This window comes from Cyprinodon variegatus, unplaced genomic scaffold (assembly GCF_000732505.1).
Source record: "Cyprinodon variegatus isolate N-32 unplaced genomic scaffold, C_variegatus-1.0 Scaffold411, whole genome shotgun sequence".
In the NCBI taxonomy this organism is placed as follows: domain Eukaryota; kingdom Metazoa; phylum Chordata; class Actinopteri; order Cyprinodontiformes; family Cyprinodontidae; genus Cyprinodon; species Cyprinodon variegatus.
In genome coordinates, this window is record NW_015150864.1 from 441,950 (window position 1) to 461,267 (window position 19,318).

The following is a 19,318-nucleotide window of genomic DNA, read 5'->3' on the forward strand; positions in this document are numbered from 1 at the left end:
TTTCATTAATTTTTTTTCTCTCAGACATTGCAGAGGTGCATTTAAATGTTATAGAGCTAAACATGTTAAATTGGTGACCTGTTATGTTATTATTGTTGTCTTGTTGCTGCATTTATTTTGTCAGAGAAAACTAATCCTGAGTCAGTTTAAAGTCAGGGAATTCTGAAATTATGTAAGACTGTGGAAACCCTGTATAAAATAACTGTATAATGATTCTCTAGAAAAGTCACATTATATTAATAGTATTATCTTGTATAAACATACTGTGACTCTAAAATAAGTTATTAATTTGTCACATTGACTTCTATCTTGTGATTTATCTTAAGTTTTTAACCTGTCAAGTTTTTTTATTTTTATTTTTAACATTACAATTTGTATTTTTCCCAAGCACACAACAGTTTAAAGCAAAGTTTAGTTTGAAAAGAATGTGCAAGAAGGATTGAAAGGCATGTTAACACGGTAATGTAGGCTTGAGTTCATTATCTGAGGCATGCATATACACACCAGGAACCTGTAAAATTAAAAAATACTGAATTACAAAAAACATTTAAAAAACAAACATGTTTCATTGATATATATGCAAAAATGAATATTAGGAACTATATTTATCAAACATTATACTGGGCAAGTAAAAATTGTTTCTGGGCAAATTAAATGTGAAAGTCACGCCTGAAGGGCAAGTGGTAAAAATCCTTAACGTCAACCCCTGAGTTCATTAGAGGGTTGGTAAAAAATACACTCATATAATATGTTTCAAACCACAATAAAGATCTTAAATGAACAATGTATTTGAGTATTTTATTTTTTATGTTTTACAATATGACTTGGAATTATGGGTAATCCAGAGCGTAGATTAAAACCATAACCATTACGTACAATGTCTTAGCGACGATGGATACCAAAAAGAGGTACTTAGGCGGATTACAGAAAAGAAAAGGCAAAGAAGAGCTGCTAGATGAATGGAAAAAAACTTCCCAAAATAGCTGGGGGTTGCTGCTACAGTGAGTAAAGATGGCGACCAGGAGATGAGTGGAATGAGCGCGGGTGAGGAGGGGGGCTGTTAAACTCAAGGTAAACCGATAAGACTAATTTTACAGCAGAATATACTTTGTACAGGTGTTGTACTTCATATGGGGCCCACCCAGATAATGTTGCTTACTTGCTTATTGTTGTGTCGTTACGTCATTGATCTGTTGCGGTTCCGTCAATAGTTGAACATGAAAACATACAAAGATTCCCAAGAAAAAAAAAAAATGTTGCTCATGTCTACAAACTTTGGTAGTGAGTCATCTACAGCAGGGGTCTTCAACGTTTTCCAGGCCAAGGACCCCAAAACTGATGACGAGATGGAGGGGAACCCCCTAATTATATATATTGTATGAAATTGTGTTATATCAAGCTGGTTCTATAGTCCCTCTATTACATATGGAGTAATGTAGTACCTCTGTGGACCCCGTGTTAAAGACCTCCGATCTACACCATCAGCACCATTAAAAAGTGATGTATTGATATCTATTTGATGCTCTGGACATCTTAGACTGGACAGCAGGATTTCACACTCAACGTAAAACAACAAACTCCTCAACACAGAGCACATCTTTAGTGCATTATTAAGACAACACCACTGTTGATTTCTTGTGGCTACATTGCAGAAAAACTACAAAAGAATTCTCTGCCTGTCAAGGAATCTTTGTTCCACCTTTTGATTATCTTTAATCAGGATGTTGAATCTTATTGTAACAATCTAGTGTCTATCTGAGATAATAAACATTTTATCTTTGACATCATATTTAAACTGCTAGATACATATATTGAGAATGGTCATGGGATATGATGCAACTCTGAAAGTATGATAACCTTAAGTTAAGAAAAAGAAATACATTTTTACTGTTTATCAATTAAAAACCCAAATGAACATTAAAAGATAAAAACAGCTTTAAAGTAAACAAAAACCAGCTGTTAATCTTCGTAAATGTATGATAACTTTTGGCTACACAATATTTTGTTTGTATTTTGATACATTAGAGAGCCAAAATAAAACATTAACACCCACCAAGGATAACATTGTGTTTGTCTTCAGAAGTTCCGAAATGTTGATATTTTTTAAAAAATCTAAAATCTCCTTCTTCTAGTTTTTGATGAATTAAAGATTTCAGTCTACGTTTTTCTGGTGGTTGTCAGGAGATGTGTGAGCTAAAATGCTTCTTTTTGAACTTCATTCAGTGGCGCACAGTTAAATACTTTTAATTTTCTATTTCCGCCATTCTGCCGCTGAATCACGTTGTAATTACTTGTAGCTTTATTTTCGCTGTAAACTAGTTGCACAAGAAGCGGAAGGAAGGGTCCGGACTTCCGGGAGAAGTCGACATGTCATTGGCTGAGAGAGATTGTTTTGGTTCCGTTTAGGGTGGGAGGAAGAGCGCCTGAAGCTTGTTTGATTGGCTAAAGAGAGACGCTTATGAAACTTCATCAAAGCATACCTAACAAAAAAACAATGTGTTTTATTTGATAAATATACTATGAAACCTTTATATAGTCTGTATAGTTTATATATATATATATATATATATATATATATATATATATATATATATATATATATATATATATATATATATATATATATGGTGAACATGAAGAACACAAATATTCTATTGTAGAATACTCTCTACTATAGAGTGTACTATAGTAGAATACACTCTATATTAGAAATATTTCATTATCGTTAAGTGCCTTTAGTGGAAATATTATCGGTTTAACACGTCATAACCAAGTAAAATAAATGATGCCTTCATTTAGACTATTTTTTTATGCTGATTTGACATTGCTTTTCACAATTTCTGTATTTTATTTCAGCATACCTGTACGTTACCCTTGGCGTTTTATTTAAAGTCTTAATCGGTTTAATTTCTGATGCGCAAAAGAAAAACTATGTAATAGTCCTTTAAGTCAACCGCTGAGCCGGAAGTGACAAATCGGAAGCCGACTTCACTGTCGTGTATGGTGCAGAAATGTCTCACTGACGGCCTGAAATCATTATTTTACAAAAGGATAGCCGTCTTTCTGAAAGCACCCAGAGAAATGGAAGTGTTTTTACTAGGACGGAGGATCTCACTTTAAGGTGAGGCTTTTGGTGAATTTGTGTGTTGGGCTGAGAATCTGATGTTGCTACCAAATAAGCTAACCTGTTAGATTATTTCGGCTGAAACTACCTGTGTTTCTGGAGGTTTGGATTATTTATAGCAATCAAACTTAAAAAAAAAAAAAAGAAAAGAAAAAACATTTAGCGATTGATTAATGGAAGGTTTTTTTTTTGGTCTGTTATTCGTTATGTAATTCAGAATGACAGGTTCCTGTTTTTATTTACAGTACATAAAGCTGCTCTGCTAGTTAATATTTGGGTGAGTCTCTCATTCTGTTTACGCCACAATGGAAGGAAAACAAAGTAATAGTTATAAACATCAATCAGAGTTCATTTAATTCTTCATTTGGTTTATATAGTTTTATTTTAGAATGACCTTGTGTTCGACTACGTCCATATTTTACTGTCCAACATCTCTGCTGAAAAGATCAGAACACTCATTAGACTGTTCATTACAAATTATCGCGAGATCTAAATCAAATCCTCCAGGAAGTAAAACATTTCATGCAAAAAAGTGTCTTTTCCAAGTGTTTTTTGTGTAGAGTGAGCTCCATGTAGACTGAATTTAATGCAGTGGTGCTGAAGGTGGAGGAGTTTAGGCACCTTAGGTCAACAGGTACATGTTCAAAGTCCACAAAGCAAATGAGAGTTTGTGTGTGAGCCCATTGATTCTCATTATCAGTCTAATGGAACAGCCAATGTCCACATAGTCTCAGTTAGGATAGGATAGGCTGATGAGGAAGGCCAGCTCTGTGATTGGATGCCCTCTGGATTCAGTGCAGGGGGTGGGAAACAAAAGGATCCTAAATTAACATCTCTGTTGGACAATGTTTCCCACCCCACGCATGAAGCTGTTGCAGAACTGGAGCACTCCTTCAGTGACAGACTGCTGCACCCTAAATGCACCAAAGAGCGTAATCACAGATCCTTCCTCCCAGCAGCTGGAAGACTTTATAACCACCACTGTTCCCAACAACCTCAATAAGTTTTTACATTCATGCTGATTTTGCACAGTTTCTACCTTAATCAGTTAAATAATATGCTGCTGTCATTCTGCACATCTCTGGTGTTGCTACTATTTTCAAATATCCATTACCGTAAAAATGTCCATAGCTGTATAAGAGTTATTTATTCTCCAGGTGCACAGCATCTATAGTGTTAAAACACTGTACAGTACAGTATATTAGTTGTTTACTCTTTAACCCTTCACTAATATGTTATTCTTATACACTTTTCTAAGATCCACATTTGAGTGACAATTTTTTTCTATAATCTTTTTGCTGCTGTAACACCAGAATTTCCCCATTGTGGGACAATAAATTGATTTTCTATTCTATTCATCACTATCAGCTGTTTTTTGGCCCTGATTTAATACCCCATTTTGTTGTGGTGTTTTGGATAAACATTTTCATCATTGTTATTATTTTTCTCAGTTAGGATTTCATTTTGAACTTAGGTAGGATTTTAATGTCGATTTTAAAAAAAGAATGAAAACAAAGGTTTTAAATGGCTTTATGCTTGCAAGTCTCCCACTGCGACTGAATTAAAAAAATGTTAGATGACTCTCTTAATTTAAGTTTACAATCAGGAGTTGGGGGATAAAAAATAATAGCAGCATTATAAAGTTATAAGTGAGAAACCACTGCATGTTGGAAAAAAAACCCCTCATCTTCACTTGCCAACAAACATCTTATTAATCTCAGACACTTTGGGGAAATTTATTCTTTGGTTCAACAAGACAAAAGTGAATTTTTTAAAATCTTTTTTTAATTTGTATTACATTTTTTAGAAGAATAAAAAAAGTAATAAATGTTGTCAGAAGGTTAAAGTGGCCTAGTCAAAGTCTTGCCTTTAAACAAACAAACAAAAAGCAAAACTATCTTTAGTCTTATAGAGACCATTGTTGGTTTAAATTTCTTGCGTTTCTTATCAGGTGAGATGACGCCATGATCCTGCTCCCCTGCACCAGCTGAAGACTGACGCGTTGGACCATAAAGCTGCTGTCACTATGGGGACGGCGTCGAGCGAGCCATGTATCTACGACAAACTGTCTGAGAGCATCGACATCCTCCGGCAGTCGGGTTACCGCTACGGCATGTCAGAGAGGGAGATCGAGAGGTTCATCAAGCAGGTCCTGGAGACCAATGAACCCAGGAGAGAGCCTCCACAGTTCCCCCTTCTCAGAGCCACCATCAAGGTGGAAATAAAAACTAAACCAGATGTGAAATTCCTGCTCTGTGTTTTTTCAGCGTTTTAATCTCTTTGTCTTGGTTCAGTTTCTGTTGGCTGTGGGCTTCCTGCTGGTGGTGGTGCTGGCCTTCACCTACCCACAGAGCTCCCCCCAGCTGGGACTGGTGAATCTGGGCTGCTGCAACTGGTCGTCCCCTCTCAGCCATGTCCGCCTCCTCTCCCTTCCTATTGCCAAGAAGTACAACCTGCAAGGTGAGAAACACTGCTGCCTCCTGGAGGCCTTGGAACGGTCCGATCCTACTTTATTGCAAACAGCTTTTGCATCCTGATTCACAGAATTATAAAAACATCTGAACAGTGTCTGAGGTTTTCTGCTAACTTCAATTCTTAGTAGAATTTATTTATAAAAAGCCATGCTTGATCCATCAAAATTCTTTAAAACTGCAGCATCCTTTTAGTTTTATCTAAAGAAATCTTTTAATAATGGGATTATCCATTCAGAAAAGATTTAAGAACCAAATGTAGACCGATAAGCTTTAGCTTGTTGACACTTGAGGTTTTTTTCATACCATTAAGTCTTGTTTTTCATTTCTGTGGCAGGTTTCCATGAGTGGTGGAGTGCCGGTTCTCTCAGGCAGAGTCTGGTTAACTGCTCCGGATGTGCAGAGATCTCCTCTGTGCTGGAAGTCCCGGAGAGCCTCAGGGGGACTGTGACTCTGCGACGGGGACCACAGCTGGTCCTGCTGAAGGTCAGAGCTCTATTTGATTAAGAGCTGCCTTCTGAGCGTGGGCCTGTTGCTCATATTTCAACCACTTTTTGAGTCCAAATCTGTTCAAATCTGAAAATCTGAAAACATTTATCTTGAAGGATATTTTCCCCCAAAATTTTCTGAATAATCTTTAGTTTAATTTTTTGGTAAAACCCCAGAAGAAGAAATAGTTTAAAAGTTGGTTTTCCATTTTTTTAGAGGACAATTTGAGACATTTTACTGATGTTTACTGTTGTTTTTTTTTAAACCCCGCTTTTTAATATTTCACAGTAATCATATGAAATAAAATAAAAAAGCTATTACATGTTGTCATTAGATGTTTTCCTATAAATCTAGACAGTTTTCTGTTCACATCTTCCTTGTTCCCTGCAGGGTGGCGAGTCTCTCAGCATCCAGCGACAGCAGCTGGAGGAGCTCTACTTGGCCCATTCAGGCTCCATGTCTATTCTGCTTGAGGAGGACGGCGGCCTGCATAACGACAACCTGGGCCTTCCTCAGGGACCCGCCAACTTCACTCTGCTCTGGTAGGAATCTGAGGCCATCTAACACCCGGATACGCTTTGGTTTAAACCCTCCTATCATAGCTCAGGATGCAGGTTCAGCAGCATTGTCCCAATCTAAACACTTCTAAACCAAGCTAAACTGTGTTATTAGAACACAGTTTAGCTTTTATTGAAAAAGAATGCATATAATGCATTTATGCATTTTGGGTCATGTTTGATAAAAATATATAGCTTATTTAGTTATCTATTAATCATTAACTGGAGTATATAGACTCTAAATGTTCCCATTAACTATGAGAGCAACCCACACAGAGAGCAGTAATTATACCAAAACTGTAAAAAAAAAAAATAAAAATGTATTAACATTTTGTATTCAAGTAAAAAAAAAAAAATCTGTCAAAATGCTCCATCCAGAACTTCACAAGTGGATTAGTTTCATCTTCCCCTGGGTTAAATTCCCTAGAAAATATACCTTAAGAAACCTTATACTATCTTATTTTTAATAGATTAATTGAAAAAAAATCAATGGATTAAGAAAATAATTATTTGGTACTTTGCTGTTTAACCTTACAGGAGGTTCAGCTCTGGAACTAGAGAAAAGGTGTTGAGATGGCTCTTCCCAAAGGCTGAGCTCTGCCCCCTGCTGGACAGCGCTGGGACTGTCCTGCAGCGATGCCTGGTCACCCATAGCACAAACTCTCAGAGCAAGGCAAGTGTATCTGTATGAAGCTAAGCTGGTGCAATAAAGTTTTTTTTTTTTTTTTTTTTTTTTTAAGCAACACAAAAAAAAAACCCAAAACAGCTAAATTTGAAGCTAAAAAAAGAAAGTTTGTTGAACAGAAAACTATTTAAAACTAGAAGTTTTAAAGATGGAGTTAGTGGAGCGTACCATTGATAACAAAAAGAAATGGTCTAAAAAGTTAAAATTAATTACTCTAAGTCTGAAAGGCATAACCTCTAAATGCAAAGCATGGTTTTTGTTGATTTTTTTTTAGAATCTAACATTTAACATTTCCATAATTTTCATCAGCATCAAGTGTTTTGTTTACATAACCTCATAGAAGAATAGATGAGATATAATTACAGATATTAAAATGATTATTACCTAAATCCAGATCAGATTTGGGCTTTTTTTCCTCTAGTTTGTATGGAGGTTCTTGGTTCTTTTGGTTGGGAGATGGTAAAACCCAGAGACGTCATTGTCTTCTGTTGCTAATGTTTCAGGGTGTCAGGGTGCTGGGTTGGCTGGTGGTGGGAGAGGGCCTGCCTACAGTCCGAGTTGTGCCTGTTCAGCGGTGCCAGAAACACTGTAGCTCCTTCAACCTTTGGCTCTCGCCAGGGGACATGGGTAACTCCTTCAGAAGCTGCACATTAAAACTCATTTAAACTATATAAACATCAGTGTTTTATGTTGAAGAATCATTTAGATTAAGGTTGAAAAGATTTATTTCCTTGATATTAGGGTGCTAAAGGCTTAATCAGCCCTGAATTCCTGCAATGTAAATTTGAAATAAATGTTGGATGTTAAAAGATGTCTGCACATAATGATCCAGTGTCTCTCTGTCTCTGGGTTGGTGTTCAGTGTATGCGGACCCTCGATACTGGCAGATGGAGCTGTTTCCCGGACGTGGCCAGAACATCGTCTGTGACGGCACCACCTTTTAGTCTTCAGACAGGCAGAGCTCAGGACCTGGATGTGAAACTCGACGCACCTTTGAATGTTTGTGTTTGGAGCTTGTTGGCCTCTTCGTGCCCATCGTCTCCCCATTGTTGCCTTATAGCACTACTAATATTTTGTTAATAGAGCCTTTCTGGGCGGATTGTCCTCTGGAAACTGAAACTGCACAGAATAAGGTCAGCTGGGGAAACAGGAACTCCCTGCAGGGTCCTGAAGCTCAGAGGAAAAGAGACTCGTTCCTTAACTGAACTGCTGAAAATCATCTGTGCTTGTGCCGCAGCTTCTAGCTGATTTCTAGCAATTAAGAAAAAAATTTCTTTAAAATGATTTGGGTGTTTTATTGCTTAAGAAGGTAAAAATCACTGGTCCCAGAATCCGGAATCACTGCCACCATCTACAGTGAGGAAAATGAGTATTTTTACACCCCGCTATTTTGCAAAATCTCCCACTTAGAAAGCTTGGAGAGGTCTGCGATTGTCCACTAAGAGAGACATGATCTAAAAAAAAAAAAAAAATCCAGAAATCACAATATATGATTTTTAAACTATTTATTTGTATGTTACAGCTGCAAATAATTATTTTAACACCTGAGAAAATCAATGTTAATATTTGGTACTTCTTTGCAATTAATTTTTCTTCCCTAGATCAGTCAGGTTTCTGGGCTGTCGCTGAGAAACACAGAGTTTGAGCTCCCTCCAAAGATTCTCTATTGGTTTTAGGTCTGGAGACTGGCTAGGCCACACCAAAACCTTGATATGCTTCTTCCAGAGCCACTCCTTGGATGTGTTCATTCGGGTCATTGTCATGTTGGTAGATCCAGCCTCCACCCATCTTCAATGCTCTGAGGGAAGGAAGTTGTTCCCTAAAATCTGGCAATACATGCCCCTGGTCATCCTCTCCTGAATACAGTGCAGTCTCCCTGTCCCATGTGCAGAAAAAAAAAAAACCAAAGCATGATGCTACCACCACCATGCTTCACAGTAGGCATGGTGGTCTTAGGATGGTTCTCATCATTCCTCTTCCTCCAAACACAGTTAGTGGAATTCTGACCAAAAAGTTCCTTTTTGGTCTCTTCTGACCCCATGACTCCTCTGGATAATCTAAATGGTCGTTGGCAAATTTAAGATGGGCCTTGACATGTGCTAGTTTAAGCAGGGTAAAATTCTGTGCCATGCATGATTTCAATCCATGACGTCTTAGTGTTTTACAAACAGTAACCTTCTGGGCTGATTTCTCATCTTACTTAGGATCATTGAGATCCCATGAGGTGAGATCTTGCATGGAGCCCCAGTCTGAGGGAGATCAGTCATGTTTAGCTTCTGCTCCATCAGTGGACCTTTTTTTTTTTTGCCAAGCTGCTTGGTAATTTTCCCGTAGCCCTTGCCAACCTTGAAGAGGTGTACAATTTTGTCTCTTAATGTCTTTGAAAGCTCTTTGGTCTTGGCCATGTCAGTATTGATTCTATGGTATGGACAGGTGTCTTTATGCAGCTAACAACCTCAAACAGGTGCATCTAATTTAGGATAATAAATAAAGTGGAGGACATTTTGAAGGCAGACTTTTTGAGGGTCAGAATTCTAGCTGATAGCCAGCTGTTCAAATACCTTTTTGCAGTTGGATCATACAAATAAATAGCTAGAAAAATCATATATTGTGATTTCTGGATTTTTTTTAAAAATTTTTAAGATTATGTCTCTCACAGTAGACATGCAACTAAGATCACAATTTCATGATTTCTAAGCAGGAGAACTTGAAAAATAAGCGGGTGTTCAAATACTTATTTTCTCAGTGTTCATGCTCTTCAGTGACTAAATCATTTCTGTTGCTTTCAGATTTCCCTTCAGTGGAAAAAAAAAAGGGTTAAGAATAAGCTTACTGTTTATTTTGATTTTCTTTAATGTGCCACAGCAGAAAAAGTCTCCATTTAGTGCTGACTGACCACTATTACGCAGACACTAACTAATGTGATAAATATATTTTTATTTAACTAGTGGTGGTGAAAGAGGTCCTCATGTGTAAAAATAGCTTTAAATATTCCTGCTATTGAGCTTCAAAACATATTTTCCTCTTTAAGATGCAGTTTCTCTGTTTGTATGAATATTTTTTTAATTATTGTTTCTGATGCAAACGCAGAATCTTTCGCTTTTTACTCAGGCATTTTCCTTCTGTGCCATAACACTTTATGTGGAGGCGTCATGCTGCTCCACCATTGGGCTATTTTTGTTTTTTATTTAAAGGGCCTCTTCAAGTTTTCTTTTAATCCATACAATTTTGTTGTAAATTCTTGCAGCTTGTGAACAAAACATTACATTCAACAAGGAGAAAAACAATGCTGTTTTATTAGAAATCATTAGCCGCCTGTATTCTGTGTGGATAGAAATTAGCTCTAAACGGAAGCTTGAAATGTCTCGTCTGGTTTTACTGGAAGAGTAAAGTCTTAATTTTGAGTTAATCTGAGAGATCCTAGAGTACTTTCTGTTCCCCTTGTGAACAGAAGCTGAAATAAGAACCGACCTCCTGACACGTCTCACTAATTCACCACATGGCTGCAAGCAGGAAACATTTTAATTGGATGTGTTTTACAAAGCTGCTGCTCTCGCTGTCGGTGTGGTTATTTATTTGAATGTTTCCTTGTCAAATCTTTGGTTTTAATAGAAATATATATTGTAACTTATATATATTTGATTATCTCTGCTGAGGTTTAGGAAGAGATATTTTATGGGGAATCAAGAATTATAGGTCTGAATCATGTTAACTCTGTGTGCCAAAAAGTGAACATTACCGAGGCTAAAACAAATATTTAAAAAGCTCTGCATATAGAGATGTAATAGTTTTATGACAAAATAAAAATATTCAGCTTGCTTGTGTGTCACATTATTTTAAGACAGCAGAATACTTACTAAATCTGTTATAAACAAGAGGATTAAAATACCGTAGGCAAACACAAATATGTAATGTTAGCTATTAAAATAATGTTCACCACTCATTTGGTGGAAGTGGAAAAACAAATTATTTTTTTATATCTTGCAGTTTACTGCAAAATAAATACCGTAATTCTTTCTGGGGTCAGTTTTAAGTCAGTCTTTGCATTTTAAAATGCCATGCTTCTTAATATACAGTTAAACAGCAATAGGCCTAATATTCAGTCAGATATACTCAGTTCTTTCTAGAAGGGAAAACAGAATGACGGCTTTCAAAGAAAACTGATCTTGGGGTTAATTTTTAAGTAGAATGCTGATCTATGTCCCATTGTTTTAGTTTTGCAGAATATCCCAATTAGACTGAGATTAACTATGATGCAAACTAACTATACAAGCATGTAGATACATGTTATATTGTATAAAAAGCTTTAGAATAAACCAATTTTGCACCACATGAACATAATCTCACACTGAACATCTTAAAAAATATTGGGAAAATATTTTTGTGAGCTAAATTTATCCCATTCACTTAGGTGTAAATACTGGCTGAAAAGTGATGCCAAAACCTATCATTATAAACCTTTATACCCGCATAACTAGGTCTGTTATACATCCAATGAACCCAACAACCTTGTCAGAATGCATCATGAACTTTTGGAAAGTATCAACATTTTAAACAAAAATCTGGAGACCTCTGCCTCTAAACAGATCATGGATCATATTGGGTCTTGAAGAAGGAGAAAGATTTCTGCTATAGATCTGACAGAGATCCTGCTGGCTGAGGAGTAGATAAGAGGATGCAGGATGTCACTTTGAATCCTCCTGCATAGAGGAATAGTCAAAAATCCTCTGTGTGCTCCATGTGAAATGGTAAACAAGATGTAATGCAGTCCGACCTGGATCCAAACACCTGTAGGTGTATTTTTGAGCATTTTTGTATAAGTGTAGTTTCTGAATAAAAAAGCTCAATAGCAGGTGTGAGGAGCCAAAGACCCACCTGCCAGAGCCTGAGACACGGAGAACAGAAAAAACAAACAAGCGCTCATCCTCACTGACAGCTGGTATATAAATGACAGCATAATAATCAATTAAGAGCTTTAAATCAATTAAATCAGGGCTTAGAAAATCAGATGAAAAAGTATTTATACAATTTAATTACAAACATAAACATGGAGATGTTTGTGCTTTGTATATCACAGGTTTAATCCAGTTCTCATTGTGAAAATAATGCAAGGCCAGTTAAATGATAGGAAAACCCCATCCAATATAATATGAAATAACTGCCTTTATATGAGAGAAAAGTTAGATAACGTTTGTTTAGAGTCTAAGCTAATTACTTTGTTAGGAACAAGTAATGTTTTACATCAAGGTGCAAATATGTTGACGGGCAATAGTGCAACAGGTTAAATAACGGCTTTCCTATGGTCAGTTTAATTTAGAAAGAAAGAACATTTCTTTTCCTGCTACCGCTTGTTTGGTTGCCAAGGTTTTAGTCACGGCACACATATGGAAATCTCTTATAAAACACAATTCAAAGACATTTTTATGGTGTTAGCAGCTTAGCCACCCACAGACTACTGAAGGGGAGACAAACCTGAACCTGAGCTTCTGACTGTATACATTATAAACCACAGGAGAGACGTCACAGCACCCTGACCTCGTTAAAAGTCTTTGGATATTTTTTTATAAAAACATGCTTAAAAAATGCTATAAGCAATTGAACCAAAGACGCGAAGCAGATTAATCTTCAGCTGCACAGTGTCATGTTGTTCCTCCCAGCAGGGGAGAGGTTTCTGAGGGTCTGTTCAGACGGGAGGATGGGCCGCCTCCATGATGCCAGTCGTAAAGATGGTTGCTTTGCAAAACTGCTACGGCTCGCAAGTTTATTTTCTGAGGAAAAAGAGAGAAATATACAAATGGAAAAAGATATTAGAGGCAGCAACAGTAGCCTTGGTGTCTTCTTGGGCTAACAACACCATAGCCTGCAGGTCCCAAATGGAACTTTGTCATTTCATCAGAACGTAAACATGCTGCGGTATTTTAAGAAGAATTTCCCAACCATGTTCTCTAGTATGACTTACTTCATGTTTTTTTTTTTTTATGTCATTGTGTCTTGTGACACATCAGTAGACAGGAAGAAGCGCTGATGTGCTCATGAACCTGTTTGAATCAGTCATGAACCTTCAGATTTTCAGCAGCCTTAGTCTCCACATGACAAATACCTGATCAAGTTAATAAAGTTGGTGCAGGAAGTCTTTAAATAATGATGGGGAATCGAGTTAGGATTCATCTTATTTATAGAACTGAAAGAACAAATTAAAACTTGATTGAAACTTTTAATAAAAATATTTGCACAAAATTTGAAATCAAATGAAAAAAAAATATTAAAAGGGAATCTTGAAATTATGATGGATTCCTTGTTAAGTTGTATTTTTTCAATAAAAATAAAACAAGTCAGGTATTTATATGTAAATATATTATATGTAAATATATTATTAATATAGTATTATCTGTGATTTGAACAATACATATTTGTTTTTACCTCTAGTAAGTTAGGAACACCACTGCTGTTCAAAGGGGCAAATAAAATAAAAATAATTACAAATGTATATATGGTTTAAAATCATAGCATAGAGACAGCTCCGTACTAGACTGATGTTATCTGCAGGTGTTCATTCTGTTGGATTAAACTCAGATGATTTTGAATTTTAGTTTCAGCACAGAGGCGTAAAACAGCAGGACAAACTACCTGGAAATCCCTGATGTATGTGAGGAAGAAGCTGATGAAGGAGAAGGCCAGGGACCACTCAGAAGCAGTGCTGATGATGTGGGCCACGTAACCCTGAGAGGATCGCACAAATATTAAAATTCATCTGTGTCTAATATCAACAAAATATATATATATATTTGATTTTTGCTCTGGTTCAGTTAGAGATCTATTATCCATTGGTGCATACTAGTATCTAAAAATATTTATAAATAAGCACTTTAAAATCTACATTTATGTTGAAAAGTGTTGGAAAAAATACAATAAATGGCAAAAAGCACAAACCGGTTCTCCTGGGATCCAGTGCAGCTTACGGGGTACGTCCACTCCTGACAGCGTGCTGTACATGATGACCGATGACACGAACACTGACACGCTGCTAAGGACAACTGCTTGAAATTAAACATGTGGTTCTGGGTTCCTCTCTTATTCAGTGAGCAATTCTCATTTTCTGGTAAACAAATGATACTTGATTAGTTGTTAAGAGGCCCACTTCCCTTATAATCCCATCTAAACAACTTGAAAGTATCTATTTTATACAAGAGGATCATTGATTAATCTGAATGCTCAGAATCAGATGCTTTTCCATTAATGAGAAATGATGAGTATAATTAATTAATCCAATAAATGCATCAAAACTAAGAATTAAAAACCATTTTCAGTACAAAAAAATGTCCTTCAATGCAACTTTTTGGGGTTTATAAAAAAAATCTTAGTGGTTAAATGCTTTGCTGCATAAATCTTTAGATAATTTTTTTTTCTGTTTGAATTAAAATAAACACTTCTATCTAAAAAGCCTCCAGCAAATATTTTTTAAGTGTTTTGGTATTTAAAACAAATTGTAATCAGCAGGTCAAATCAGAAATCTCTCTCAGCCAAAAAAAGCCAGATGATTATTGGTTCTCTCCTTTCTTTACACCAACAACAATGAGGGGAATCAACAGGTTTTATAGCTCCGTGTCAAAGTGTAATAAACCCTGCATCACAAGCTAGCAATTTATAAAGATGTCATATGACAAGGGAATTAAATAGCAAGCCTGTTTTAACTGAGCCTGCTGGTCTGGTATTTTACTACTCTGTTTATATCGATCGGATGGTGCTTTGTAATAATTTGGGTCAGTTTAAAACAAGACTTTTTAACTCATGCCTGGATTTTGGTTGGTAATTTTATACTAGACTTTTCATGTAGATGGTAGACAAAGGAAGACGCAAAACAACAACAACTTTAGTGTCTCATGTTCACTAAAATCAGCTACAAAACCAGTGACTTTAAAGCGATGCTACATAAAGGGCATATGGACTGAAACCTTAATCAGTTATAAGCAAACTGTGTCACAGACATTTCATTAAGACCAAAGGAATTTCAGTCATCATGTGAAACATTGGCATCATCATTCATGTGATCGCTACATATGTGCTTTCAGAAGTTAAGGATACTGCTGATGATGCTGCACATGGTCCAAACTCCAATTCCGATCCGAACCCGATACACAGTCTTGCTGTGGATGTGCGGCTGCATGAAATACGAGAGCGCCGTCTGAAACACGATGTAGAGCGCTCCAACGCCGAATGTCAGCACTGCCCCCACCAGGTGCATGGAGAACAGGGTGGTCTTCTGCTCAGACGGGGAGAAATGGGAGCTCAGCTGAGGGAAAAAACTTCAGGGAATTCACACACTGATCCTGGGACAGCAAAACATACCTGAAAGTTGGCCACCACACACATCCCGAAGGAGCTTATCCAGCCGAGGACCAGCCCTAAGCGGTTCAGCCTTTTGAGTTTGATGTCGTTCTCATCGATTAGAGCCTCCACCTGTTTGTAACGCACGTACACCGTGGCGATGCCTGCGAATGTCACACACATGTAGAAGGGACGAAATTAAAAGGTTGTCCATTGGTGTGTAGGTCCTTATCGCCATGAGGAATGAGGTTTAGCTTCACCTAAAAAGGCCGACACATCCAGCATGATCCCGAACACGCACCTCTCTGGTGCCATAGTTCCTGTGTCACTGCAAAGAAGACAACCAACAAAGATGATGAATAAAAGCCTTTTATGAATCAGATTGCAGGACTCTAGGAATAAAACAAATCATTAGAATTCTAAATGTGAAAACCACCACTTAAAATGTTATGTTCCATCCTCTGAAGAAATTATAAAACCATATTCCATCACCCATCATCCTGACTGTCAGATTATTATCCTCCAGCTCTGACCTGATGTAAGGCAGCAGAGGATCCACATGTCTCAGTACCACCGCTGTGACGTAGGCGAAGATGAAGGACGCCACAGTCCAAATGACCAAAGCGGCGGGCAGGAAGCAGAGACCCTGCTGAAACCACCACATGTTCCCCTCGCAGCTGATTCTCACCGTCCTGCATGAAACAGTCATTAATAGCAGCCTGCTTTATGATGTGGGCAATGTGGCTCAGAACGAAGCACAAACCCTTGGAAAAGATAAAAGAGATCATCTGTCCATTGGTCAGTGAACAAGATTTCATTTTCTTATCGCCTTTTTAAGTTAAGAAGTGAGCAGCATCCTGTGCTATGATCTCTGTTAAAATCATTCTGGCATTTAGCAAATAGATTATTTTGATCATCCTCACTGATCTAAGGCGTACATAAACATTTCAACTGGTCAGTAATTGTGTATTGTATGCCTATTACACAGTCTTTAGATTACAGATTAAATTAGGATGAATTATTTATAAAAAAAAACAACTTTCTTACTTCAGGTAAGAAACAAACAAAAAAAATGTTTGAACAGGCTTCAACTAAAATCTAATGAAACACCTAGAGTGAAAATATAACTGAAGATCTTAAAATGCACAGAATTTTTTATTTATGACCTTTAAAAAAAACAAAAAACAACAAAACAACAAAACATTTTTTTTTCATTATTAATTTGAGCCTCTAATTCAGTAAACCAGTCAGGTTTCACTTCCTGGTTCTCCTGAAATGAAACGTAGATTAAACGATCATAAAATGTTATTAAAGCTTAATTATTTACCAACTTAATTATTATAAATAGCGACAATTTAACCAAACACAAAGATATATAAATCCTTTGTTAAAAATCAACTAAAATAAAAAAATATATATATAATAAAAAAAATAAACAACTTTGAACAAACTAGCTAAGGAATGCGGATATCGGTTTGTTTCATTTCTTCTTAAGCATAACATTAGGTTTGTTGATTTTTATTTTATTTTATACAGGTTTTAATATAAACTACTGACTAAAGTAGTAAAACTTTCATTGTGTGTCACATGTTCATATGAGCTGTAAGACAGTAGCAGGAATAAAAGGTTCCTCTATTCGGTACCATTTAAAGAAAAATAATGAAACTCACGTTATTCCGCTCTTCCAGAGAACATAACCTTCATTTACGACAACAGCAGCTGGAATAAAGATATCTGAGAGGCATGAACAGGAGCGCAGACTTGTTTACCTGTCTGCACCACTCCTTCTAACGCAAATAATCTGATCAAACTAAAAGCTTCTAAACATTTCACCAACAGCCGCTTCCTCCTTTGATGAGCCGCGCATGCGCACTCCAGCACTTTGCGTTTTATGCCCTGCGTTCTGCCTGCCAGGCACTCTTACGCAAGAGCGTAGGTCTGATTTCAACTTTGTTAGGAACACTGTTGGTCTGATGTCATTGGTCTTATGCAAAACTATGCATGCTGCTCGTTTTTTTATGCTTGACGTGAAAATCAGGTTGTATTTTGTTTAAAGAGAAAAGCAGCATTTCTTGCTACATTTATACAAACTTTATAAGCACTACACACACTAGATGCTGTTTATCAATGCCTGAAGCTTAACTGGCTCTGATGAATGTGGAATTATGACTTTTTTTCTATTTTGAAAAGGTTTGCATTTGAAATTATCAGTGACTGAGACAGTAGGTAAATCTGTGCCTATTTAACAGAATATAGTCTAAATATGTCTGCTATTTGTGGATTTATACTTTTTTTAAATTTTGAAGATATAGAATGGTGCAGAGGTAAAACCCACTTTTATCTTTTAAATGTTCTCTTTGTATCAGGAAACAAAGCGAAATAATATATTCTAGGGACGCAAAATAAATGTATTTACATGTGCACTGGAACTAGAAGAGGAACTGACACTGAGCATTTAATATATTACCGTCACTTTAAAAGTTGTACATCTAGGCTGTAGTTACTCTGTTCAACCCATTTCATGTATTTTATTTAGGGCTGAAACTATTCATCGGATTAATCAATTATTGAAATAATGTTAACCAATTTAGTAATCGATTAATCGTTAACTGGAGTATAGACTAAAACATTTCTTTAGCTTACAAAGAAACCCACTTAGAGCAGGAATTATACCAAAATTGTAAAAAAAAAAAAAAAAAAAAATTAATAAGCATTTGGCATTTTAGATAAAAACATGTTTTCATCTGTCAACATTCTCCATCCAGAACTTCTCTACTGCTACAACAAGGCCGTATTGTAAATTATAAACATGTTATTCACATTTAATTGTTGGTAGTGACAAGTAGGTTGGTCCAAAAGTTTGGTATGGACATGTCCCTATGGTCCCTATACAAACCTCTGCCCATGGTCTTATGGAAGAGGATTAGGGCCACTGAAAAATAAAAAAGTTAACTGATTTTTGAATTTTATTTCAGTTTAATATAGGAAAAAAGTAAAAATTCAGACTTTTTTTCTCAGAATTCTTACTATTTTCCCATATTAAAATGAAAAAAAAATAAATAAATCAAAAATCAGTTAACTTGTATTTTTTCAGCTTCCCTAATCCTCTTCCATACAGTCTAACACATCAGGTTTAACAAAAAGAAGAATATGAAATGTAACTTAATAAGGATAGAGACTAATATACAGCTACACTGCCTATATTTAACCATTGTGCTAAAATATAAGAATATAAATACATGTTCATCGGTTTAAATCCCACATCGCATAAAAGCCTTTCATTATTGACATACATCCTATGCTTTTGTGGACTACTCAATCATTGGAATGACTGCTAACTTTAGATGTCTGGCAGTCACAGACACCCAGAATAAGACGAGTAAACCACTAAATAATAGTCATCAAATAGATGTAAGTTCACAGAACACTGGGATTATGGTCAAGGAAAGTTTAGTGGAGGGAAAACAGAGATAGGTCAGTATCCATGACACGTTACAACTGTCACATCCCTTGAATTAAGACCAGTTTATAACCAGAGTTGTCAAAAGTGCCTACATGGCAGATGAAAAACAATGTTGTTTTTACATTAAAATAGCTTCATGAAATTGAAGTCTGGCGTTGCTTCAGGTCTAGCTTAAGTTTTCCACAGAACAGTATTAATGCGATC

The 19,318-nt window shown here is 36.4% G+C and overlaps 2 protein-coding genes across 2 annotated transcripts; one reads left to right on the top strand and one right to left on the bottom strand.

Annotated features, from left to right (window-relative positions):
* Positions 1 to 2,983: 2,983 nt before the first annotated feature.
* Positions 2,984 to 9,498, top strand: LOC107093160 (chromosome unknown open reading frame, human C6orf89). The gene is made up of 8 exons (XM_015388017.1): positions 2,984 to 3,121; positions 5,076 to 5,339; positions 5,419 to 5,584; positions 5,933 to 6,081; positions 6,475 to 6,626; positions 7,179 to 7,314; positions 7,830 to 7,953; positions 8,188 to 9,498. Exons 2-8 carry the CDS (start codon positions 5,151 to 5,153, stop codon positions 8,268 to 8,270), a joined length of 999 nt encoding a protein of 332 aa, XP_015243503.1. The 5' UTR covers positions 2,984 to 3,121; positions 5,076 to 5,150; the 3' UTR covers positions 8,271 to 9,498.
* Positions 9,499 to 12,355: 2,857 nt separating this feature from the next.
* dram2 (DNA damage regulated autophagy modulator 2) lies at positions 12,356 to 17,504 on the bottom strand. Its single transcript, XM_015388033.1, has 8 exons — positions 17,322 to 17,504; positions 16,185 to 16,343; positions 15,912 to 15,979; positions 15,673 to 15,815; positions 15,409 to 15,586; positions 14,257 to 14,339; positions 13,954 to 14,046; positions 12,356 to 13,094 (listed from the first exon to the last, which is right to left on the bottom strand). The coding sequence occupies exons 2-8, from the start codon at positions 16,313 to 16,315 to the stop codon at positions 12,966 to 12,968; spliced, it is 825 nt and encodes a 274-aa protein (XP_015243519.1). The 5' UTR covers positions 16,316 to 16,343; positions 17,322 to 17,504; the 3' UTR covers positions 12,356 to 12,965.
* Between the last annotated feature and the right edge of the window lie 1,814 nt (positions 17,505 to 19,318).